Below are 21,518 nucleotides of genomic sequence, written 5' to 3'. Positions count from 1 at the left end.
GAGTTTCTCACACGACTGGCCTATCTGGGTGATGTTTTTTCTCGCCTGAATGATCTGAATCTAGGATTACAGGGACTCTCCACAACTATATTGTGTTTTTTTGTTTGTTTATATGCGTTGTTTGTAACTTATTTATTTACTCTTTTTGTACATAATGTTGCTGCAACCGTCTCTTATGACCGAAAATAACTTCTAGACATCAGGACTGCGATTACTCACCACGGACTAGCAGAATCGTTTTTCTACTTTCACAACGCTGACGAGCCCGAGGCAGAGGATATTTGGCTCCCGCGGGAACAGGCCCCGACACCGACCCCAGTGATCTGCATGAAGATGAGGCGGAAAAAGAGAGGCCGGAGGGCGGGCTGCTTTCTTAGAAGTCGGAGGCGATTGAATAAACCCCAACTCCCCTCAATTCTGCTAGCAAACATGCAATCTTTGGACAATAAAAGGGACAAGTTATTGGGAAGATTAAACTACCAACGGGACATTAAAAACTGATGCATACAAAGCTCTCCCTCACTCACCATTTGACAATCTGACCATAATTCCATCCTCCTGATTCCTGCTTACAAGCTAAAATGAAAGCAAGAAGCACCAGTGACTAGATCAATAAAAAAGTGGTCAGATGAAGAAGATTCTAAGCTACATGACTGTTTTTGCTAGCACAGTGTCATGACGTTGGCCCCACCCCCACAGCGTGTGAAAATCAGTGACCGCTGAAGTGTGCCAGTACATTCCTTCAAGAAGAATTATTCAGGTCACACTCAAGTCATTCCTTATGATATCCAGACGATATTGATGTCTTATTCAATTGAACTAATAAGTGAAATTGCCAGATTTACATTCTCAAATGGATATTTTAAATTAATATCCAAATTGATGAGTTTTCTAAATGAGACATTGTAAACTTTTTTATTGAAGACTCATCTCTTCAGTAGGTCCTATGATTGAGTGTAGTCTGACCCAGGGGTGTGTAGGTGAACGGAAAGGTACTGGAGCGACGATCCGTCCTTGCTGTCTCTGCCTAGCCGGTTCCCCTCTCTCCACTGGAATTCTCGGCATCTAACCCTATTATAGGGGCTGAGTCACTGGCTTACTGGTACTCTTCCATGCCGTCCCTAAGAGCTGTGCGTCACTTGAGTGGGTTGAGTCACTGACATGATCTTCCTGTCTGGGTTGACGCCACCCTCGGGTTCGTGCCGTGGGGGAGATCTTTGTAAGCTATACTCAGCCTTGTCTCAGGGTAGTAAGTGGTGTGGGGGCTGTGCCTTGGCATAGTGGGTAGGGTTATATCCTGCCTGATTGGCCGGGTCTAGAGGTATCGTCGGACGGGGCCTCAGTGTCTCCCAACCTCTCCTGTCTCAGCCTCCAGTAATTATTTAGTTTAGTTTATTTTATTTTTACAGGGACAGTGCACATTAATCAACGTTTCGGTAAAAGTGTCAGTTTTAGCCAGCCGGCTAATTTTCAACCGCAGTCCCTGGGCAGGTTATTAAAAACAATTACAATATAGACAATAGCACCATAGACATAGCAACATAGCAACATAGGACAAGCAAGACATAGCATACAGACAGAGCAACATAGGACAAGCAAGATGTAGCATACAGACAGAGCAACATAGAACAAAAAGCAGCAAGACAAAATTCATAAAAGCAACAAAGTGTTTCCACACCTCACAAGCTACAGACAACAGACGACATGGAAAGCGGCAACACACAGCTAGGGACCATGTTCACAAATCTGATTGACCTTTAGCCATGTCTTCAAGCATTTTGTGAAAGTGTGATATGTGGTGCAGTTATGTGTGTCTGATGGCAGTGTATTCCAGACATGGGAAGCTCTCACAGAGAATGCAGATTTACTAAAGATGCTTTTCCTTAGGGGAACTATACAGTCACCTCTCATGGCAGACCTTGTGGATCTGCTGCCATATGTCTGGGTTTTCTGTTTAACAAAAATATTGAGTGGAGGGGGAGCCAGGCCATTAAGGATCTTGAATACAAGACATGCGTCGGTGTATTGCACAAGATTTTCCCAACTCAAGAGCTCATGTTTTCTAAGGATGTGACAATGATGATGGCTATTGGGCTTCCTATCTGGCACTTTGAGAGCCTGTTTGTAGACAGACTGAATAGGTTTTAATGTTGTACAGCAAGCTTGGGCCCAACTAGTCAAGCAGTATGTTAAGTGTGGGAGTATCATAGATTTGAAGTACAGTTTTGCTACCTCTGTAGTCAAACAATTTTGTATAAATCGGAAATTAGCTAGATTGAATTTAGTTATTTGAATTACCTTTTTCACATGCTTTTTAAAAGAGAGGTTGGAATCAAGTATGTTGCCAAGGTACTTAAAATCGGATACCACCTGGAGCTTCTCCCCTGACACATAGACATCTGGCTCAGTAGCATCTGTTGCCCTCTTTGTGAAGAACATGCAAACAGTTTTTTTTCACATTGAGATGCAAACACGAGTCACTGAGCCACTTTGTAACCTGGACCATTACAGTAGTGAGTTCTTGTGCAGCTTGTTGTTTGCTCTTTGCATGCACATATATCACTGTATCATCTGCATACATTTGAACTTCAGACCCAGTACAGACAGAAGGCAGATCATTAATGTACAGGCTGAACAGGAGGGGTCCCAGTATTGACCCTTGGGGCACGCCCACATCATAGCTACGAGTGGGCGACAGCTCATTGCTCACTCTGACACATTGAGTTCTGCCTTCAAGGTATGATTTCATCCATCTCAAGGCATCAGGGGAAAGTTGAACTTGAACAATTTTGTGATGAGAATCTCATGGTTAACAGTATCAAAAGCCTTCCTTTGGTCCAGAAACACAGCCCCAACAGCACCCCCATTGTCCATCTTGGACATCACATTTTCCAGAAGAAAGCAGTTGGCCGTTTCTGTGGAGTGTTTCGCTCTGAAACCAAACTGCATGGAGTGTAATGTGAAGGGGCTGTTGTTGAGGTGGGCAGTCAGTTGTTCTGCTACACACTTTTCAACAACCTTTGACAGCACAGGTAGTATACTAATGGGCCTGTAGTTACTCACGTCAGCAGGGTCGCCTGATTTAAAGATGGCCGTTATTATGACCGACTTCCATACCCTTGGAAACACACCGAGACCAATAGATGTGTTGGTGACCTTAGTAATGGGGCCAATGAGTGACTCTTTGTAGTTTTTAAGAAAGGTAGAGTCCATCCCAAACACATCTTTGCTTCACCAATTATGTTAATAAAAAAGTTTGCCTTGGCCTGTCTGATTTCTTTTATCACCTTATTTCTCAACATGGTAAACCTACGTCTGTCATGCTTTAATTTAGATTTTAGTGCTGTTTTTAGAGCATAATCTCGTTCTTTCATCAATTTCCAGATTTCTCCATTTAGCCAAGGAAGAGTGCTCTTTTGGCCAGGTTTGGATTTGATTTTCTTTAGGAAGCCATTTATTGTAGTCTGGATTGTGGATAGAAAAACCTGACTATCAGCTTCCACGTCTGTATAGGACAAGAGATCATTCCAGTTTATTCCCTTAATTGCTTTTTCAAAATAGTTTAATTCACTCTTAGGTATTCTGAGTTGATCCGGCTTTCTAACAGTAGAGAGGTTAAACCTGCTCTTAGACAGCTTTCTGTCTATAAGTGTCAGATTATGATCAGACAGCCCAGTAACCATATTGAATGATTTAGTCACTCTCTCTGGTTTATTACTGAACACCAAATCAATCTGTGTTTTAGAGCAACAAGTCACCCTGTGGTTGGCCCTTTAACTAGCTGTGTAAGGTCAAAGGTATTAGTGATCCGTTTGAGGGTTTTCCTACAACACTTGTCTTCATAATTAATGTTGAAATCTCCCATTAAGATGACCTCTTTCTCAAAATCACATTCCCTAAGCATGGTATTAAACTGATCCAAAAACACACTTTTGGTGGAAGGTGGCCTATACATTCCAATGAGGTTAAAAGACATTTGGGGAGACAGTGTAACGTTCAGGCCGATACATTCTAGTTCATTATCACATGACCACTCAATTTGTTTACATCGGATATGTTCTTTAATGTAAATCATCACACCCCCTCCTCTTCCTTCAATCCTGTCTCTCCTGAAAACATTGTAGCCAGGCACAATCACAGCAGCATATGGAGAGTGTTTATGGAGCCATGTCTCTGAGAGGCAGAGAAAGTCAAGGTTGGAGTCTGTGAGTAGATGTTGAATTTGATCACTTTTTGGAATGACACTACGAATGTTCAAGTGCCCCCCTAGTAGTCCCTTGGGCTTAGCTCGTGGGTCCCAGATGACTCGAGAGTGATTGACACATTGAAAAAAGTTAAATTTTCTGTGTTTTCTGACGGCTGGGTTTAGGCCGTTTTGTTTTGTTTTGATTAGGGGCAGTTCGGTAGCGCAATTAACAATCCCTCCTGCCTGCACTGGATGCGGGGAACTAATTAAAATAGCTTGCGTACCAGAAGCAGAGTCAGGGATCGCATATAGCGACTCTGGTATGTTTAAAGAGTCAAAATATATCCTGGAGCCGGGTGAGTCGAGAGAAACCATAGGACCATAGCACTCACCCACCTCCACAGCGGCGACGACCAGTGGACGAGGCCTTCCACCGCTCTCCACTCCGGTGCGTATCACTGGCTCGGTGATATTGGGCCCAGGATTGAGTTGTACATCCCCGGAGAGCAGGAGGGTAGTGAACAGGTAGTTTAACAGTTTCCGATAAATGTTGGACTTGTGTTTGTTACGCCTAAGCGGTTCAGTAGAATAAGGAGCGAGGTAGACTTGGCCATTATTCATAACATTATGGTATGCTGTGTACTGTCCGCTCCCGTGGAACAGTGAACCAATGTGCTTGGTGTTGATATTCTCCGGTAGTAGACTGATTGTGTCATCCCAGCAAGGACGCACTGAGATTATCAGTAGAGCAGCTACATAACTGACAATAATGACAGAGTACTGGAGATAAAACGCATAATTGCGCTTAAACTCTTTGCATGAGTTACTTAACTGGGATCGGCGTACACCTGATGGTTTAGATAAAATTACAGCATTCGAATGAGAAGCGGCACCTGCCGCACCACCCTGTCTTCCGTCCGCCATTTGCATTATGCTGCAATAGTTTGTGTCGGGGGGCTAGGGTCAGTCTGTTATACCTGGAGTATTTCTCCTGTCTTATCCAGTGTCCCATGCAAATTTAAGTATGCTCCCTCTAATTCTTTCTCTCTGCGGATCTGAGCCCTAGGACTATTCCTCAGGACTACCTGGCCTGATGACTCCTTGCTGTCCCCAGTCCACCTGGTCGTGCTGCTGCTCCAGTTTCAACAGTTCTGCCTGCGGCTATGGAACCCTGACCTATTCACCGGACGTGCTACCTCGTCACGGACCTGCTGTTTTCGACTCTCTCCCTCTACCGCACCTGCGGTCTCAAACTCTGAATGATCGGCTATGAAAAGCCAACTGACATTTACTCCCAAGGTGCTGACCAGTTGCACCCTCTACAAACACATTGTTTGACCCTACTGGACATCTATGAACATTTGAACATCTTGGCCATGTGCCGTTAAAATCTCCACCCAGCACAGGCAGAAGAGGACTGGCCACCCCTCAGAGCCTGGTTCCTTTCTAGGTTCCTGCCTTTCTAGGGAGTTTTTCCTAGCTATGGTGCTTGCTGTTTTGGGTTTTAGGCTGGGATTCTGAATAGCACTTTGTGACAATGGCTGATGTAAAAAAGGGCTTTATAAATACATTTGATTGCTTGATGATGCTGTAGGTGTTATTGCAGGTGAGAGTCTAATATTAGAAAAGGCTTTTACACCTAGATCACACCTACAGCGTCATTGCCCAAATTGGTACGCAGCATCATCTGGATGTGTGCAACCAAAAGGTCAGCACTTACCGTCTCGATTTCAACTGTTGTTTTCCAACTTTACCCAATATACACTTCACTTATCACATTTCTAATCTACAAAAATTTGAAATGACTAACCGATTAAACAGCTTTAAACATGTGACAAAAAAATAAGGTTGTCCCTACCCTTGATGGTACCTTGGACTAGCTCCAGGGATGTGGACCAGGCTACTGGTTCGAATGTTGTTGATGCATGAATGAGGCTTGAATCTCACTGTGGTTGTTTTTATTATGAAGCATTGGTATCCATGTATACAATTGTACTGTTTATTCTGTGAGCTTCGTTTTTACACAAGACAACAGCAATATACACAAAATTATCACAAGTATTACCACGCAATATTATTGCAAGAATGTATACATCAAAAACTGTATGAAAGGAAAAGCCTAGAGTCAAAATAAACGCTGTGGTTGTTTTCTAACGATGTATTTTCTAGTTTAAAGATTAGTGGGCAAATCTGTTTTGGTTCACAGTCTTTGCTTTTAGTGAAATTACATTTGTAAGTGTAATGAAAACAAATACCCTGAAATTAGCATGATACTATAACTGCAGGAATAACCTTTGTACAAAACACATACATTATTACATTGTACATATTACATTGTCAACAACCACAGAAGTACAACCAGAACTAAATACAAAATGGAATAAGACGAACAAATACACTAAATCCACAGTGGACACAATGACAAAACACAAGAAGGTTGCTGGGATTATGTACATATCAAATGAACAAGGTGGAGAAGACAATTGCTAAGACAAAGGCCTGGTATGTACAATTACAGTAAAACGAATACAGAAGAAGACAAGAGGCAGACTATTCCCTACCCCTTAGGTTAGGGTTATACCCTTCCACAAAAAAATTAAAATATTCCTGAGACGTCAGGTTGTGAAGTTTGTTATTGTGATAAGTAACGTGCGTCTACCTACCTATCCATCCTCTTCGGCAGATTTAACATCTAATGGAGCACATTTGGCCGCTACCTCAGCCAGGCACTCCAGGCTTTTCCGGGTGTGACTACATACGTCTGCCGGTATCCTCCTGTTGACAACTATTCTGATCACTCGCGTGGGTTGTTTGTTTGTGTCACCTATTTCAGGTGTTGCAGCAGGTTCAGGGTCCTGGTTTGGGTCGTGTACTTGAAGCATTGAAACAGATTCGTTTGCCCTCATCCTAGTGTCAACTATTCTTATTACCCGGGTCTGAAAGTCACTCATTTTGTACCTTTTAGCAAGTTCCATGTCTGTGCAGCTTCTTTTGGGCACGGAAGTGGTTTCCTTGTCTGTGTTGGTTACTTGAATGTGTTCCTTTATCGTTTCCATTATCTGAGACGTTTGAGCAAGTTCTGCTTTTGTTTCATTTGCTTGAGGCCTTCGAACAGGTTCTTTGTCAGTCCTCTCTGCCGTTGAAGTGGTTTCCATGATGGTCCTGCCTAACTTACCAGGTTCCATGTCCGTGCAGCTTAATTGGGGCATTTGAACGAGTCCCTCCATTGACCCCCCACTCAGTCTTTGACCAGGTTCAAAGTTTTCCGCACTTACTTGAACAGGTTCATTGTTCATCTCACGTATTTGGGGCATTTCAGCAGCACTACAGCTTTCCATCCTATTGACAATAATTTTTATCTCCCGGGTAAGAGCTGGTTCTTTGCCTGTTTTGCTTATTTTATGCATTGAAGGGGTTTCCTTGCTTGTGTTGATCACTTGAGCAAGTTCTTTCCTTGGCCTGCCTCTTTTGCGCTTTGAAATTAATTCCATTTGATCTAGTTCTTCAGGTGTCTTTGCAGGTGCTTTACTTCTCTGATTTACTTTAGCCTTTCCAGTGAGTTTTTGGGGTTCAGCGGGTTCTTTATTTTTCTCCCGTCCTTCGACACGTTGCTGATTCATTTCACCAGCTTGAGGCATTAGACCGGCTTCTGTGTCTAAGTCGGTTTCGTGAGACATTTCAATTGGTCCCTTCCTTGTCCGCCCTCTTTTAGATGTTACAGCAGGTGCCATGCGTGTGTCCATTTTCGGAAGCATTTCGGAGGGTTCCTCGTTGGTTTGGGTTATTCCGGGCATTTGAGTTAGTTCTTGGTTGGATACTTGGGGAACTTGTCTGGGTCTCTTCCTTGATCTCATGCTACTGGGCATTAAAGTGGTGTCCGCGTTTACCTCGCTTACCGGAATGGGTTTCATGCAAGTGTCGGTTAATAGTGGAATTTGAACAAATCCCTTCTTTGGCCTCCCATTCTTGGCCTGTACAACTGATTCTTTGTTTGTCTCAGCAAGTTTAATGTCTGGATTGCTTACTTGAATGGGTTTGTTTTGTGTGTCAGTTACCTGGGGCGTTTGGACAGGTTTCTTCCTTGGACATCTGAGCTTGTGAGCAGGTTCCAAGTGTGTGTCGGTTATTTGTGGACTTTGAGTGTGTTCTATGTTTGTTTTACTTACTTGAGCAAGTTCCTTCCTTGGCCTGCCTCTTTTGGGCATTATAATTTGTTCCATGTTTGTCTCGCTCATTACAGACATTTGAGCAAGTTCTTTCCTTGGCCTGCCTCTTTTGGGCATTTTCATTTGTTCAATGTTTGTCTCGCTCATTACAGACATTTGAGCAAGTTCCTTCCTTGGCCTGCCTCTTTTGGGCATTTTCATTTGTTCAATGTTTGTCTCGCTCATTACAGACATTTGAGCAGGTTGTACATTTGTCTCACTTACATGAGCATGTTTCTTGTTTGTATCGCTCAATTGAACGGGTTCCACATGTGTGTTGTCTACTTGAGACGTTTGAACGAGTTCCACGTGTGTGTTGTCTACTTGAGACGTTTGAACGAGTTCCACGTGTGTGTTGTCTACTTGAGACGTTTGAATGACTTCCATGTTTACCTTACTTACTTGAGAAGTCTCCGTGTCTGAACGGTGCGCGCCAGTTGCGTTTACTACTGGAGGCGATTGAGCAGGTTTCTTTTTTGTCATCTTCCTTCTCTTGGGGTTTTGAACAGGTTTTTCCTTTGCCTCCCTTTTGTCCTCACTGTTCTTCGTCCATCGACTCAATGTAGGTCTGTGAAGGCATGAGAGGGACAGGAAGACACGAGTAGGTTATAGCCTTGAGATAAGAGCAAATGGTTGAAGTGAAAACCTGTATACACAGGTCCTCAACCGAAATTCAGTTGGATTGCTACAGCTCCGTAGAGGATCACTTCTCTAGAACTTACTTCTGGACTTTGTGGTAACCATGTTCTTTGATCAGATTCTGGTACTCCCGGGAGTCAGGCCTCTGAGTAGGGCCTTGGTAGTCATCGCACCTGCAGTGGACACGAGAGGAGAAAGGTCAGGTGGCACAAGGAGAGAGGGATCATCATCAAACACATCAAAAACACACTCTGACCTGGAGCGAGATCTGGAGTCAGGTCTGGAACTCCGATCGGACGAGGACCTGTAGGCACATAGATAAATAGATGAGAATCTCATAATTAGCTCCAGTTAATCCCACCTTTCTGTGCGAGGTAGTTTTATGGACAGACTTTGTGGTTACCAAAAGAGTAGCTACGGACTGCTAACCCCTCCCTCCAGGAAATGGTTCTTACCCATCTCTGGAGTGGGATTGGTCTGAGAACGGGTTCAGAGAGTGGGTCGGAGAGGAACTGGGATACTCTTCAGAACAACTCAGAGTCCAACTCTCATCCTCAGATCTACAAAAGGAGTCCTGCAGGGACCACAAATGAATATGAGCCACACCAGAACAAACCAAGGGGAAATTATTTTCAAAAATCATTTAATACAGACACCAAGAGACATACAAAAGTAAACAAACAGAATACTTTTTCTGCTAAGGGAATAGAACTTACCCCAGGTTCCTCCACCACCCCCCCTGTCCGGTCCTGCTGAGGTGGATCAAAGCCGGTTGTCAGCCTCTCTGCGTGTCTCCTGGTAGAGGCAGCACCGGGACACACCCCCAGGGCACTGAGAGCTTTCAACACGCTGAGAGGACAGCCCTGTTTCCAGAACTCGACCCCCAGAGAGGCCTGGATGAAGTTGCACTTCTGCATGGAGGTGTAGAGGACGATGGCCAGGATAAGCCCCGCTCTCTGGCTGACCATTTCACCTGCCGCCTCTTCTGTCCTCGGGCTTCAAAAGAGATCAATGGAGAACATGTTACAACCAATTTATGCTTTCATGCACACAGAGAGCAAGTCATTAATAATGAACAGCAGTCATAATTCAGCCCTGTGGAACCCTGTTTTCAAGTACAAAACAGAATTTTAAATGTACATTTTTTTTAAATAAAACTGTTGTGACCCCCATACAATATAAAACGCTTTGACCATCTGGACAAGTGCCTACAATCAATTATTATTAATTGATTAGCTCTGATCTCTCACCGTTTAATTTCCCTTGCTCCCATCATAACCTGTGTCCTGATGGTGTTGGGTTTGGGGAACATGGCCCTAAGACAGGCCAGGGTCATAGGGGCCTTTTCTTCCCCCCACGCTAGAACCGCGTCCCAGGAAAATCCACTCACACTCGCCTCAGTCAGCGGCTGACGCAACGGCCCACGTTGGTCCTTCATCAATACCTTACTCTGGTAAATCAGACAAATGGATCAATCATACATTTCTTTGCCAAACACATAGTCAACAACGACACACTCACACCCGATGAGCCATAAACTGCCGGTAGCCTATAAACAAATACATTCTTTAATTGAATTATGTTATGTTAAAACAACAATTACCTCCTGGGCGATGACCTCGGCGAGGAAAATAGTCATGGCTTCTCTAGCTTTGGTCTTCATCAGGGACCTGAAGGCCTTCAGGTGCTGGTGGCTGTGCATATAATGCAGGGCCTTGGCATGAGGGCCAAACCCATAGCTCTGCTTAGTCTTGGAGAAAGGGAGCTTCTTCTTCTTGGGCCTTATACCTTCGTCAACGGGGAACGGAGACAGGAGTGTGGAGTGTGTTGTAGGTTGGGGTTCCGTCGGATGTCTTTTTGTTGTCCTCTCTCCAAAGAAGAACAGAGAACTGATCTGATTTGAAGTTTGACTTGATAATGTGGAGGAATTTACTTGATTTGAAGGTGTTGAAGAGGAGTGTGTGGTTGTGGCTATGGGCTTTTGAGGTCGTCTGATGGCCGTTGAATGGGATTCTGGGGAACGAGATGTCAAGGTGGTCCATTTCTCCCCGTCCCACTGACGAACTGGCCTCCGTTTGTTTTTTTTAGAAGCAACGCACTCGTCTATGGATAACGAGGATGGGTTGGTTATAATTGGAGTTTGATTGGATAATGTTGTGGATGAGCTTGGTATTTCGGCACGGGGCTTTCGATGTCTGCCAACTTTTGTTGGCAAATCTGACCAAGTCCAAAGCTTCCCATCCTGCTTGGTTTTCCTTCTGAGCACACCCAGACAGACCCAGCAGAGGAAGGATGAGTCATCAGGAGTGATGTCAAAGACTAGCTGGAAGGTCTTGGGGCTGGTCAGCGTGGTGACTTTCCTCCTGTTGTAACCCTTGGGCCCCCTCACAAACCTCACCCCACAAATGCAACACGTCTCTGACTGAGACATTGTGGTGGAAATGTCAGAGCGCTTTAAAAGAAAAGGGACAAAAAATGGCTGGTGGCTGTTAATCGAAGAATGATAACATATTAATAAATCTCACATTGCAATTGTTAAACAATTCTCCTGTGGGTGAGCAGATAAAATGTATGTATGGTTTTAGAAACAAAGCAGACTCACAGCGGATCCTTCCAGTGGGACGCTACCATTCAGAAAAAGCCCCGGTGTAAGTACTTTTCTCACATTAATCGACCGTGATTTTCAAAAACATTAAGCGGGGAACGCCCTGGTTAAAAAGACACCTTCCATTGGCTAATTGATGAAAATATCGTAAAGGCATAAATATGATAACATTTTCACTTCCCGCCAGCTACATGCCAAATATTGCAAACAAACTACACTACCACAGAACAACGAATTTGCACTGGAGATCACACAAATACGGTCATATAAAATGACGGCCCTTTGTAAGGTATATCAAACATAGATTAAGGCAAATACATTACATTTCAAACTACTTTAAGCAAGACCACTCTTGAAAGTAATATTGCGTAGAAGTCGGTCTGTTTCGATGGTCCAATTTTTGTGCAGTCACGCATGCGCCGGGCTTCTCCCTCCTACAAGAAAAATGGTTGACTAGACGCCAAAAGTCACAATACTGCCACCTGTAGGTTTGGAGTATAATGAAACATAGCTCTTGTATACATCTTCCATAAACAAAGGATATCCACACACTAAGACAGAAATGCCACTCACACTCATAAATGACATGACAGTGATTAGTCAATAACAAGCAGATCAATTTCTTTCCTTCTGATCTTTATTACATACAAAAATATGACTGAGGTTGTCAGCACGGCTCTATGCACACATAAATAATAGCAGCAGAAATGCACAATGTAATACGCAGTGTAATGACCAGTGCATAAGCAGTACTAGCCTGGTCCCAGATCTGTACGCGCTTTAGCCAACTTCTTTTACCGTCCCATACATGTTAGCTACAGGGTTACCATCACACTGAACACCACAGGGGAGTAAGCTAAAGCACATACAGATTTTTGGCCAAGGGCCAATTGGAAATGGAACCCTATATAATGCACCACTGAGTCATAGGGAGCAATTTCGGAGGCCAACCCAAGCTAAAGCAGTACAGACTCATTAGAAATTCTTCTCTACATGCCTTTAATGAAAACTCATACAATCCAATAGAACTGCTATAAAGTTCATGGCAAAACCGTCTACACGGATGCTGTTACTGCTGGATTGAATTATATACATGCCATAAAAGAAAAGCCTTCCGCATCAAATAAATAAACTATTGTTACACATTCAGGATTTAAATGATTTGTCCCCATCTGTTAGTGGTGGTGAGGGATTAAGATGGGGTCCTGCTCTTCTAGAGATGGCACACCTCACACTCCGGTCTCTTTTCCAGTCCAGCCAAAATGAAAGCAGCTAAACTCAGCTACGCACACCAAAACATTTGTCAAAAAATATCTATTTACATAAATAAACGCACACATGCAGCCTTCTTGTGTCTGCCTTCGATGACGATTCAACCATAAATTAAGACATTCAATAACACTCATAACATATGCCTCAGTTGTCACTCCACTTTCTACTAGTCATAAAAATAAAGTACCTAATATAGACATATATACACACACACAAAACATTTACAAAACACTCTGGTTTCACACAGAAAGCTTGTTCCAAGTTTAAGATAGCATCTACAACAGCAGGGATTTAAGTGTGTAACTGCTTCCCCATCTAGTGTTTTCTAGAAGTATGACAGAGAACCTCTCTGGAGTCCAAGGCACTTCAGGATGTATCTGAACACACAATCAATTCCAAACCATTCCTTTGTAACCTCTATTCTTCAGAGAGCACCCACCCTGTCTTCACTACCAGGACTGCACTTCTACCCACTGACAGAGGGTAAGAGGTCCTTCTGTGGTCCATAGCTTTGGTCCTTTAAGTCTTTTTCATTTATTGCTTTTGTGCTTCTTAGTTGTCCTTCCTGTTGTAGTTTGGAAGCTGTGTAGTAGTCATGTCTGATGTCGTTGTTTGTTAGCAATTTCTGTTGTAATGGATGTTCTGCAGCTGAAATGTCTTTATGTAGTCCTACAGAAGCCTCTGGTTGAGAATCTCCCAGATCATCAGCTTCCTGAACAGGGGCATGTGACACTGAGAAGAGCAAGTGAGAGACATCAGTGCGTGAGTGAAAAAGAGATTGTGAGTGTACACCGAGTGAGTATGATAGCCTGCAATGGCCTATGTACCTGTCGGAAGTTGAGAGGCCGCCCCTGGGCGATATAGTCCGCATATTTACAGGCAAACACTCCACAATCACTGCCATTCTTCTGTTGAGGGATCTCCTACACACACACACACACACACACACATACACACGGGATCCTGGTGAAAAGCAAATCACTAGAGAGCGGAATGCTATTTCTGACAGCCCTAGACGCACACTCTGTATACATTCAAGACAAAATAAGAACAACAAAGATGATTAGGTATGTATTTCTGTCTGGGTAATTTACGCTGGCCCTCAAGCTGCCCACTGTCCACTTGCACGCGTCCAGATCTTGGTTCTTCCTGGCCTTGTGCTCCTCTCTCAGGTACAGCCTGGACAGGGTTGGACGAACCAAATACATTACAGGATTACAGAATGAAATGACAAAAAAAGATGGTCATCAGATTACAGGTACTTTTGTCAAACCAAATGATTACTGGAAGGGGACTGAGGACTCACAGTAAGAGGCTGCAGATGTCGTCATGTCTCTGTCCCATAGAGTCATAGGACCTCACGGTCCTGGAGTTAAAGTTTATCACCTAGAGAAAGAAAGAAACAAAGTCCACAGGTATCTACAAATGACCACAGAGAAGTACCAGTGAACTTTCTAAAGCAGTGGTCACCAACCTTTGAGTAACAATCACTTTGACTCAAAATGCAAGCCAAGATCAACCACTCAGATTTTTTTTTTTTTAACAGGACTTAAACATAAGCCTATGCAACATTAACCAATTAAAAACAATTATGTAGCAATGAGGGTTGTGCTATAGTAGGCTATATTGGCTATGCTTGAATTGCTCTGCCAATGTTCTTCAGATTATTTTTCTACTCACGACCTCTCATGCTGTAAACAGTCCTGTTCAAAGTGAATGGCACAGATCCATATACGGCAATGGTCTATTTGCATATAGGCCTACTGCATTGCCGATTGGTTATGCCGCACCAGTCTGTAGAGTATGGGCTGAGTCGTGCATGTCAATGCAATAGAATCCTACTACGACGCTTTCTGCCTACAACAAAATCACGTGAATAGTTAGTTTTATTTCAGTATGTTGCATTGAAAGTGGCTAGTATTGCATTGATTCAATCACAATTCCCACAGTAAAGGGAAATGTTGATAGTGTAAACTCTAGAAAGTTGAGTGATGTTCAATCTCGTGCTTCTCTGTGCAGGCTGATATTTCAGGGTGCAGCTTAGAGGGAACATTGCCTATAGGTGCACTTGATTTGCTCAATGGGCCTGCCGGGTAGGCGAAGATCTCTCTTCAAACAAATGAAATGGTCCAATTTGTAAGTCGCTCTGGATAAGAGCGTCTGCTAAATGACTTAAATGTAATGTAAATGTTCAAAATGGGAACACAGTCTTCCCAGTTTAGGGCTGCTTAATCAAGTGCAGAAATGTTTGGTGATTGACTAGGAAATCGACCAGTCAGCCGTGATTGATCGGTTGGTGACCACTGTTCTAAAGTGAATGAATCCCCGTCAATCTGGGGCGATTTACAGCCAGTGACCAGTGGACTCCCAGGTGCAGCGGAACCAGGATGATGTCATACTGGAAGAGGTCCACAGCTTTGGTCCATCGCTTCACGGCGGAGTGCCCCCCTCCATGTAGTTTGGGGAAGAAGAAAGTACTGAAGGAGTAGACCTTCAGCCCTTGCCCCGCACTACTGCTATGAATCATTACTAGGGACAGGTAGAAGTTAATCACCTGAGAGACAGAGAGGGAGAGTTTTTTTGTTAGACACACACACACACACACCAGCAACCTCAAACTTAACAGCCAACAACCAAACACCTCATCGTTGAGCCAGCTCCCTTCCTGTAGAGAGGCCAAATCTCTCTGTGTGATGCATAGCTTGAAGGCTGAGCTCAGGACCAGGTTAGGATCCCTCTGGGCCAGGGCACGACCCACCTCCACAGCCATCTCCTACACACACAGTTTGAAATAAACAGAATGAAAACAGACCCATAGAATACAAACACTTATGTCAACACACTACACAGACATACCATTATAGGGAAAAAGAACACTCACCTTGCTGAACCTGGGGAGCTCCTCAGCACTGTTGAGTGTGTCAGTGTGTGTTGGCTTCTCTCTGTCAACCAGGTTGAGTCTTGCTGCCACCTCTGCAGAGAGATCCAGCTCTGGCTGCTTCTGCTGGAGGGAGAGAGACTTTATAACAATCTTATGATGCTTCATAGCAGCCTTATGACTCTTCCTAGCATCCTTACTACAGTTCATAAGTGTGTGTCCTACCGTTGCATTACTGGCAGGTTGTGTATCCACAGCTGCGCTGAGAGGCTTACTGAGCCACAACTCTCCTCTCATGTCTCTGGTTTGTTTGGCTGAGGATGTATCTCTCCACATATACACACTGGGGTTGGCTGCAGATCGGAGAAGGAGAAAACATTAGCCTAGGACAACAGCTTCCAATACATGAGAAGGGGGGTGAGAGAGGCTGTGATAGTAGTCTACCTCTAAGAGGTCCTGTCTTTGGGGTCACAGACTCATAGGTTCTTCCCAAAATGGCCATTCTATGTCCATCCTGTGTAAATGTTGCCCTGTGAGGAAGCGAAGAAAACAGAGGTTTGTAAAAGCTAGCTAACCGAACCACTGGATTTAAAACTATAATCTCACACTCTCCATCACCACTCACCCCTGGGGTTTGGTGCGGGTGAAGGGCAGCGGTTGGCTCTTGCTGTATTTATCGGACACCATCTCCAGAAGCCGTCTGTAGTGCTCCTTATCACTCTCCTTCAGAGCCTGGAAACATAACACACAGAACACCTGAATACTACTACTGACATACCTGGCGTGGCATTTAATAAAAACCAGGATCAATCACAGGGTTGATTTTAATTTCAAACTCATTCTTAACTCACCTCCTCCACTGCCAAGCACTGTCTGTGGGTGCGGTTAGGGGTGGGCGGGAGCAGGTCTGAGCTGGGGGGTCCTGTCCCAACCCCCACCCCCAGGGTAGGCCGACTGGGCAGGAGCTGGAGGGAGCGTCTCTGGGGTTCGTCTCCGTCTCTCCCTCTGTCTGGGTTCCCTGGCCCCAGCACTGAGCCACTGAAAACAAGACAGAGGACACAACGTTTAAAGGAAGAACACATATCCCATATATGTAGAACCTTTGTTAAAGCCCCAGAACTGAAAGTATGCAGTAGACAGAAGGAGGCCTACCTGTGTTTTCTCAGAGGGGGAGAGGCTCCCTGGAGGAGGCCCAGCCCCCCCCTCTCCCTCTGTCCTCCTACTGTTGGTTTCTCTGGAGACATGGAAAGAGGGATAAACAGGTTGAAGCAACCACTTGACCTGTTCCCTCTGCTGTTACACATACATTACACACCATGATGTTGTAATGTACAACACAGCTGTCCTCCTTCCTTATCGATCAAACAATCAGAGCCCTTGTTACTCACCCATTTTCCAGTCAGAGCTGCTCATCCATGAGGTGTGGAGTTCATCTATTCCCATCAGGCCCACGGGGCTCTACATAATAGGAGTGATTTAGGACATAGTGAGATGTGAATATTGTGCAGCTATTGCACAAACATTTTAACATTTATATACAGGTATGTGTCTTTCAGTCAGAGCAGTGGTTTATGAGTGTGTTGTGTACGGTACTAGAACGCACCACTGGTACACATTCATACCTGGCTTGCTGTGTACCTTCTGTTTCTCTCACTGGCAGGAGACAGTGGGTCCCTCAGTCTCAGCAGCCCAGCCACCCCTGCTACAGTCTTCTTCACAAAACTAATGATGTCTATGACAATGAGAGAGTACAGTATAGATGTAGTCAGTTCAAAGCTGACTAACTAGCTAACGTTAGTTACAATGACAATTAATTATATGAACAGTGGTTAAAAGTTATTGGTAATAAGTTACCATACCTTTTCTCCGTCTCTTGATCGCCACTGGTTCACTCTGGCTAACATTTCCTGAAACATGAACGCTGTAACAGAATGTAAACACGTTTACTCAACAACAATGAACAGTAACTACCTGACAGTAACTAGCCAGATAGTAAAGTTACATTTGTTAGCAAGTTAGCTACAGTACGTTTGTTACATTTATTCATTTCTACAGTACCTTGCTATTTGGTAGGTTAGGAAATAGTTAGCTAATGTCTGGTAAGTGGCGCGAGGAAAGCGTTAGCTCGCCTTATTTATTTTTGAAACAAGCAGCTTACACCAACTGGAATGAATGACAATTGTTGCTAATAATTAGCGAGCTAGGTTAGCAAACTTGGGTGACATGTTAGCGGTTAGCAAGTTGACTGGCTAGCGTTTGCCAGCTAGCTTACTAACGCGTTACATAAACAGCTACACAGAGCACACTAGCACCAAAGACAGTACATGTGCCAGTCACCGACCTCTGGTAGTTCCTTTTGGTTGGCCTGGCGTTGCTATCCTGCCGTTGCGAGTCTCTCTCCCCGCCAACGTTCAAACCAGGCCAACCGGAATGTTTTTGCCCGGTTATAGGCTCGAAAAGCGACGATAGTCCGTCAACTACCCATCCGTACATCACAGACAGATACGAGAGAATGGAAACTTCCTCGTACGGTCGGGCCAGGACTAACTGCGGTTTAAAATGCAAACTCAGTGGGCACGAATGTTCTACCTGCGCCAAACCACCATTCGCCTTCTATCTAGCACACTTAGCCTAGCATTTAGCTTCGTGTTGAAATGACTGACGTGAATGTACACAAATGTGAAGACCGTAAACCGTAGGGGTAAAACGTCAGACTTCCTCGTCCGGTCTACTTGGATATATTACTCTTATGCCGCGTTCCCGTACTAGTCGCAACTACGTAACTCGGAAATATATGACTTGCTAAGCGGTTGACATCGGCGCTTGTATAAATACATCAGTTAGCGAACATTTCGGAGTTTCCTAGTTCCGACTAGTATTTGAACGCGGCATTAGACTGGATACTGTGGCATGTAAACACATCGTAGCCAGTTTTTCACTGTCTGTAAGTGCTCCGTTTAGCATATCATGGGTGTTGTGTGATTATGTTTTCGTTGGATTGTCAAACAAATTACTTCAAAAAAGTAGGCTACCTGCGCAGTTCGATCCACCACAATTGATTTAGCTGATACTCTGTACTGGACCGTAAAGCCTAATGGCTATTTTCACCCCAAATTTAGTCAAGTTTCTGTTTAGAATTTCGGCCATTTGTTCGTCAATTATATTTATACATGCAGCGTATCTTCTGTCATAACGTGTTGCCCTAGAAGACTCAATAAAATAGTGTTCGCCAGACTGTCTGACATCGATACAATGAATGCATTAATCTAGTTATCACCATTACATTTTTCTGTTTCGTTTAGGGACCCGGGGAGAACGCAATATCTAAAACAAATGGGAATGGTTGGTCCTGTGCAGTGTCCAAATGGCATCATTTTTAACGGTTATAATTTAATTAAAAGCGGACAAACACGTTTCTTTATAGACTTTAGTTCGTTTTGGGAGCATAATTGATGTGGTTAAAAAACTGTCTGCAAGCATAAGTGTCATATCATACATTTGCATTTTCTCAAGAGATGCTGAAATAAATCACACACTGAACAAAAATAATAACGCAACAATTTCAAAGATATTACCGAGTTACAGTTCATATAAGGAAGGAAACCAGTCAATTGAAATACATTTATTAAGGCCCTCATCTCTGGATTTCACATTACTGGGAATACAGATATACAATCTGTTGGTCACAGATAACCTTTAAAAAAAAAGTATGCCACACCTGTCAAGTGGGTGGATTATTTTGGCAAAGGAGAAATGCTCACTAACAGGGATGTAAATACATGTGGGCACAAAACTCTCGCTTTTTGTGTGTATGAACATTTCTGGGATCTTTTGTTTCAGCTCATGAAACATGAGACCAACACTTAACTAAAATAAACGCAACATGTAAAGTTCTCCACTCCTGTTCGAGGCTAATGAAAGATATTCGTTTATTATTTTAATGAAAGACATGCATAAATTCTGCAGTTTATATTATGGCACATGTGAGATTATATGCAGTCAGTGTCCAGATTTCAATTACTACTCTATTTAACCCATATTCATTTAAATGAGGAATATTCTGCTTATTGATGTCCACAGGGTTACTCGTGAACGGGAAATCAAAGGTGCATGAAACTAGTTTATACAGAATAAAACCTTTAAAAGGATGAGCTACTATCTGGAAAACTGTGCGCATGTAAAACGGTACCAGTTCCACTCGACTAACCAATGACCTACCTTGTATGCCCTGAATGATCACATAATTTAAATGGGCATCTCAATGATTTAAGCCCCAGTTGAAATTGTTGCGAATAAACATTCTAATATAGTATAGAAATGGTTTAATCTAGAATTACCAGAGCACGAATAAATGTTATATCAGTGATTTGACCCCTACGTGAACTGTCATGATCTGCAGTGTAACTGAAGACCTAACTACCAAAGACTTTGCTGGTTATTAAGATTGTTTGCACCGTCTGTGAAACTGTCAGTCTCATTTTGAGATGGTAAATACATGTGGGTCCAAAGCGCCCCAGAACTAATCACCATCGTTAATGAATGATTAACGAAGTAAAATGGAGGTGTGTTTGTACCACCATTAGTTTTTGATCAACCCACAATCTAACAATACTGTAAGTATTGATATAAGTCTGTGCATGTCAGATCCTGCCTTAAAAAGATATATGCGCAAGGCAGGTAATCACACAATTCAAATATTTATTGACTTTGTAGAAATGGTGATCTATATAAAATTAAAATCATTGACAAAACATGTTCACCAGCTTTGATCTAGCTCAGAATTCCAGTCTGAGACTTGAGACATTTAGCCACATGAAATTTGAACAAATATTAACAGAGATACAAACTTGAATAAAGGTCGGGTAGAAAAATATCGATCTAATACTTTCAAAAACGCATGCATTCGGGTGAGAAGACCTCTTAGGATTTACTCGGAGGCCGACAGAAATATCTGTGGAAAAAAGTCATCGTAAAAAAATACATTTGTCTTTTTAAAAAAGTGTCTAACTTTCTAAATCAGATATTAGACAAATACAATTCCCTTGTATATTTGAACACAGATGGATCATAAATATGTTGCATTGAAAGGAGGGATTCATACATTGCTTCATTCCTTCCTTCAGCGGTCAGACTTCTTGTGGTAGGAGAGAAGAGATGGAGAGTCTGGAGGAGAGAAAACAATGTGTCAGAACCAGATAAAAGGGCAACACTCTCCCTCTCCCTCTCCCACACAAACATATGAACACTCAGGTGTCTGTGGAAAACTCAGTACAGAAGAAAGCCATTCTAAAATGAACAGTGGTCCATTGAATAGTTACGTAGTGACTACCCACACGTGCCTGCTTACACTAGATTGTTCCCTACCCTGAGACATGCTTCCTGGTACTTGTAGTTTGTTCAGTATGGTGGGGGTGATGTGGGGAGTGTATTCTGGTACTTGTAGTTAGGTCCACACTGGGCCGTACCGGTAGATGAGGGACAGACAGCTGAGGTACAGCCATGTCCTGTTCTCTTGCAGCCACAACTGCCGATAGCCAATCATATCAGGGGAACTTGGAGGCGGGGCTAAGTAATCCCTGCTAACTGGGTCAGGAGATGGGATTGGAGGTTGTGAGATTGATTGATCAGTTTGTCAGAGAGGAAGTGTGTCTATGGTAACAATGCCGTCCCCTAACGCAGGGATTGTGGGTAGTGGACTTGCAGTGGTACGATGCCATCACCAAGCTAAAGCCC

General features: G+C 43.5%; 3 protein-coding genes across 7 annotated transcripts in view; all 3 read right to left on the bottom strand.

Moving 5' to 3' along the window:
• Nucleotides 1-248: 248 nt before the first annotated feature.
• Nucleotides 249-12,032, bottom strand: LOC124010702. The gene is made up of 10 exons (XM_046323352.1): nucleotides 11,633-12,032; nucleotides 10,634-11,482; nucleotides 10,281-10,480; nucleotides 9,747-10,026; nucleotides 9,486-9,604; nucleotides 9,287-9,334; nucleotides 9,114-9,203; nucleotides 8,587-8,959; nucleotides 7,716-8,430; nucleotides 249-436 (listed from the first exon to the last, which is right to left on the bottom strand). Exons 2-10 carry the CDS (start codon nucleotides 11,459-11,461, stop codon nucleotides 249-251), a joined length of 2,841 nt encoding a protein of 946 aa, XP_046179308.1. The 5' UTR covers nucleotides 11,462-11,482; nucleotides 11,633-12,032.
• Nucleotides 12,033-12,254: 222 nt separating this feature from the next.
• On the bottom strand, nucleotides 12,255-18,593 carry LOC124011209 (sentrin-specific protease 2-like). 5 transcript variants are annotated; one of them, XM_046324338.1, is made up of 16 exons: nucleotides 18,127-18,588; nucleotides 17,645-17,706; nucleotides 17,408-17,517; nucleotides 17,174-17,243; nucleotides 16,938-17,019; nucleotides 16,637-16,823; nucleotides 16,411-16,517; nucleotides 16,230-16,315; nucleotides 16,011-16,138; nucleotides 15,789-15,911; nucleotides 15,549-15,680; nucleotides 15,255-15,461; nucleotides 14,214-14,293; nucleotides 14,002-14,086; nucleotides 13,735-13,830; nucleotides 12,255-13,639 (listed from the first exon to the last, which is right to left on the bottom strand). In XM_046324338.1, exons 1-16 carry the CDS (start codon nucleotides 18,276-18,278, stop codon nucleotides 13,577-13,579), a joined length of 1,770 nt encoding a protein of 589 aa, XP_046180294.1. In that variant the 5' UTR covers nucleotides 18,279-18,588; the 3' UTR covers nucleotides 12,255-13,576. The 5 variants fall into 5 exon arrangements, with proteins under 5 accessions (XP_046180294.1, XP_046180292.1, XP_046180293.1 ...); XM_046324336.1 differs by having other exon boundaries at nucleotides 15,255-15,680; nucleotides 18,127-18,593; XM_046324337.1 differs by having other exon boundaries at nucleotides 15,255-15,680; nucleotides 15,789-15,908; nucleotides 18,127-18,592.
• A 1,872-nt stretch (nucleotides 18,594-20,465) lies between these two features.
• LOC124010701 (pericentrin-like) overlaps nucleotides 20,466-21,518 on the bottom strand; it is a 43,759-nt gene continuing 42,706 nt past the window's right edge. Inside the window, 1 exon segment of the mRNA XM_046323350.1 lies at nucleotides 20,466-20,948. Within this exon segment, the coding sequence (XP_046179306.1) occupies nucleotides 20,905-20,948 (44 nt within the window). The 3' untranslated portion in view covers nucleotides 20,466-20,904.

The sequence above is a fragment of the Oncorhynchus gorbuscha genome, linkage group LG23 (assembly GCF_021184085.1).
Source record: "Oncorhynchus gorbuscha isolate QuinsamMale2020 ecotype Even-year linkage group LG23, OgorEven_v1.0, whole genome shotgun sequence".
In the NCBI taxonomy this organism is placed as follows: domain Eukaryota; kingdom Metazoa; phylum Chordata; class Actinopteri; order Salmoniformes; family Salmonidae; genus Oncorhynchus; species Oncorhynchus gorbuscha.
This window is presented reverse-complemented; position numbering and strand designations above follow the sequence as displayed.

Coding starts and splice junctions, on each gene's coding strand:
- LOC124010702 (XM_046323352.1), bottom strand. CDS start 11,461: ATGTCTCAGTCAGAGACGTGTTGCATTTGTGGGGTGAGGTTTGTGAGG. Junction 9,605..9,746: donor GGGTGGTGGAGGAACCTGGG/GTAAGTTCTATT, acceptor TGGTCCCTGCAG/GACTCCTTTTGTAGATCTGA. Junction 8,431..8,586: donor CAAATGTACAACCTGCTCAA/ATGTCTGTAATG, acceptor GAACTTGCTCAA/ATGTCTGTAATGAGCGAGAC.
- LOC124011209 (XM_046324336.1), bottom strand. CDS start 18,278: ATGTACGGATGGGTAGTTGACGGACTATCGTCGCTTTTCGAGCCTATA. Junction 16,824..16,937: donor CCCCCTCTGAGAAAACACAG/GTAGGCCTCCTT, acceptor TCTTGTTTTCAG/TGGCTCAGTGCTGGGGCCAG. Junction 16,139..16,229: donor AAAGACAGGACCTCTTAGAG/GTAGACTACTAT, acceptor TCCGATCTGCAG/CCAACCCCAGTGTGTATATG.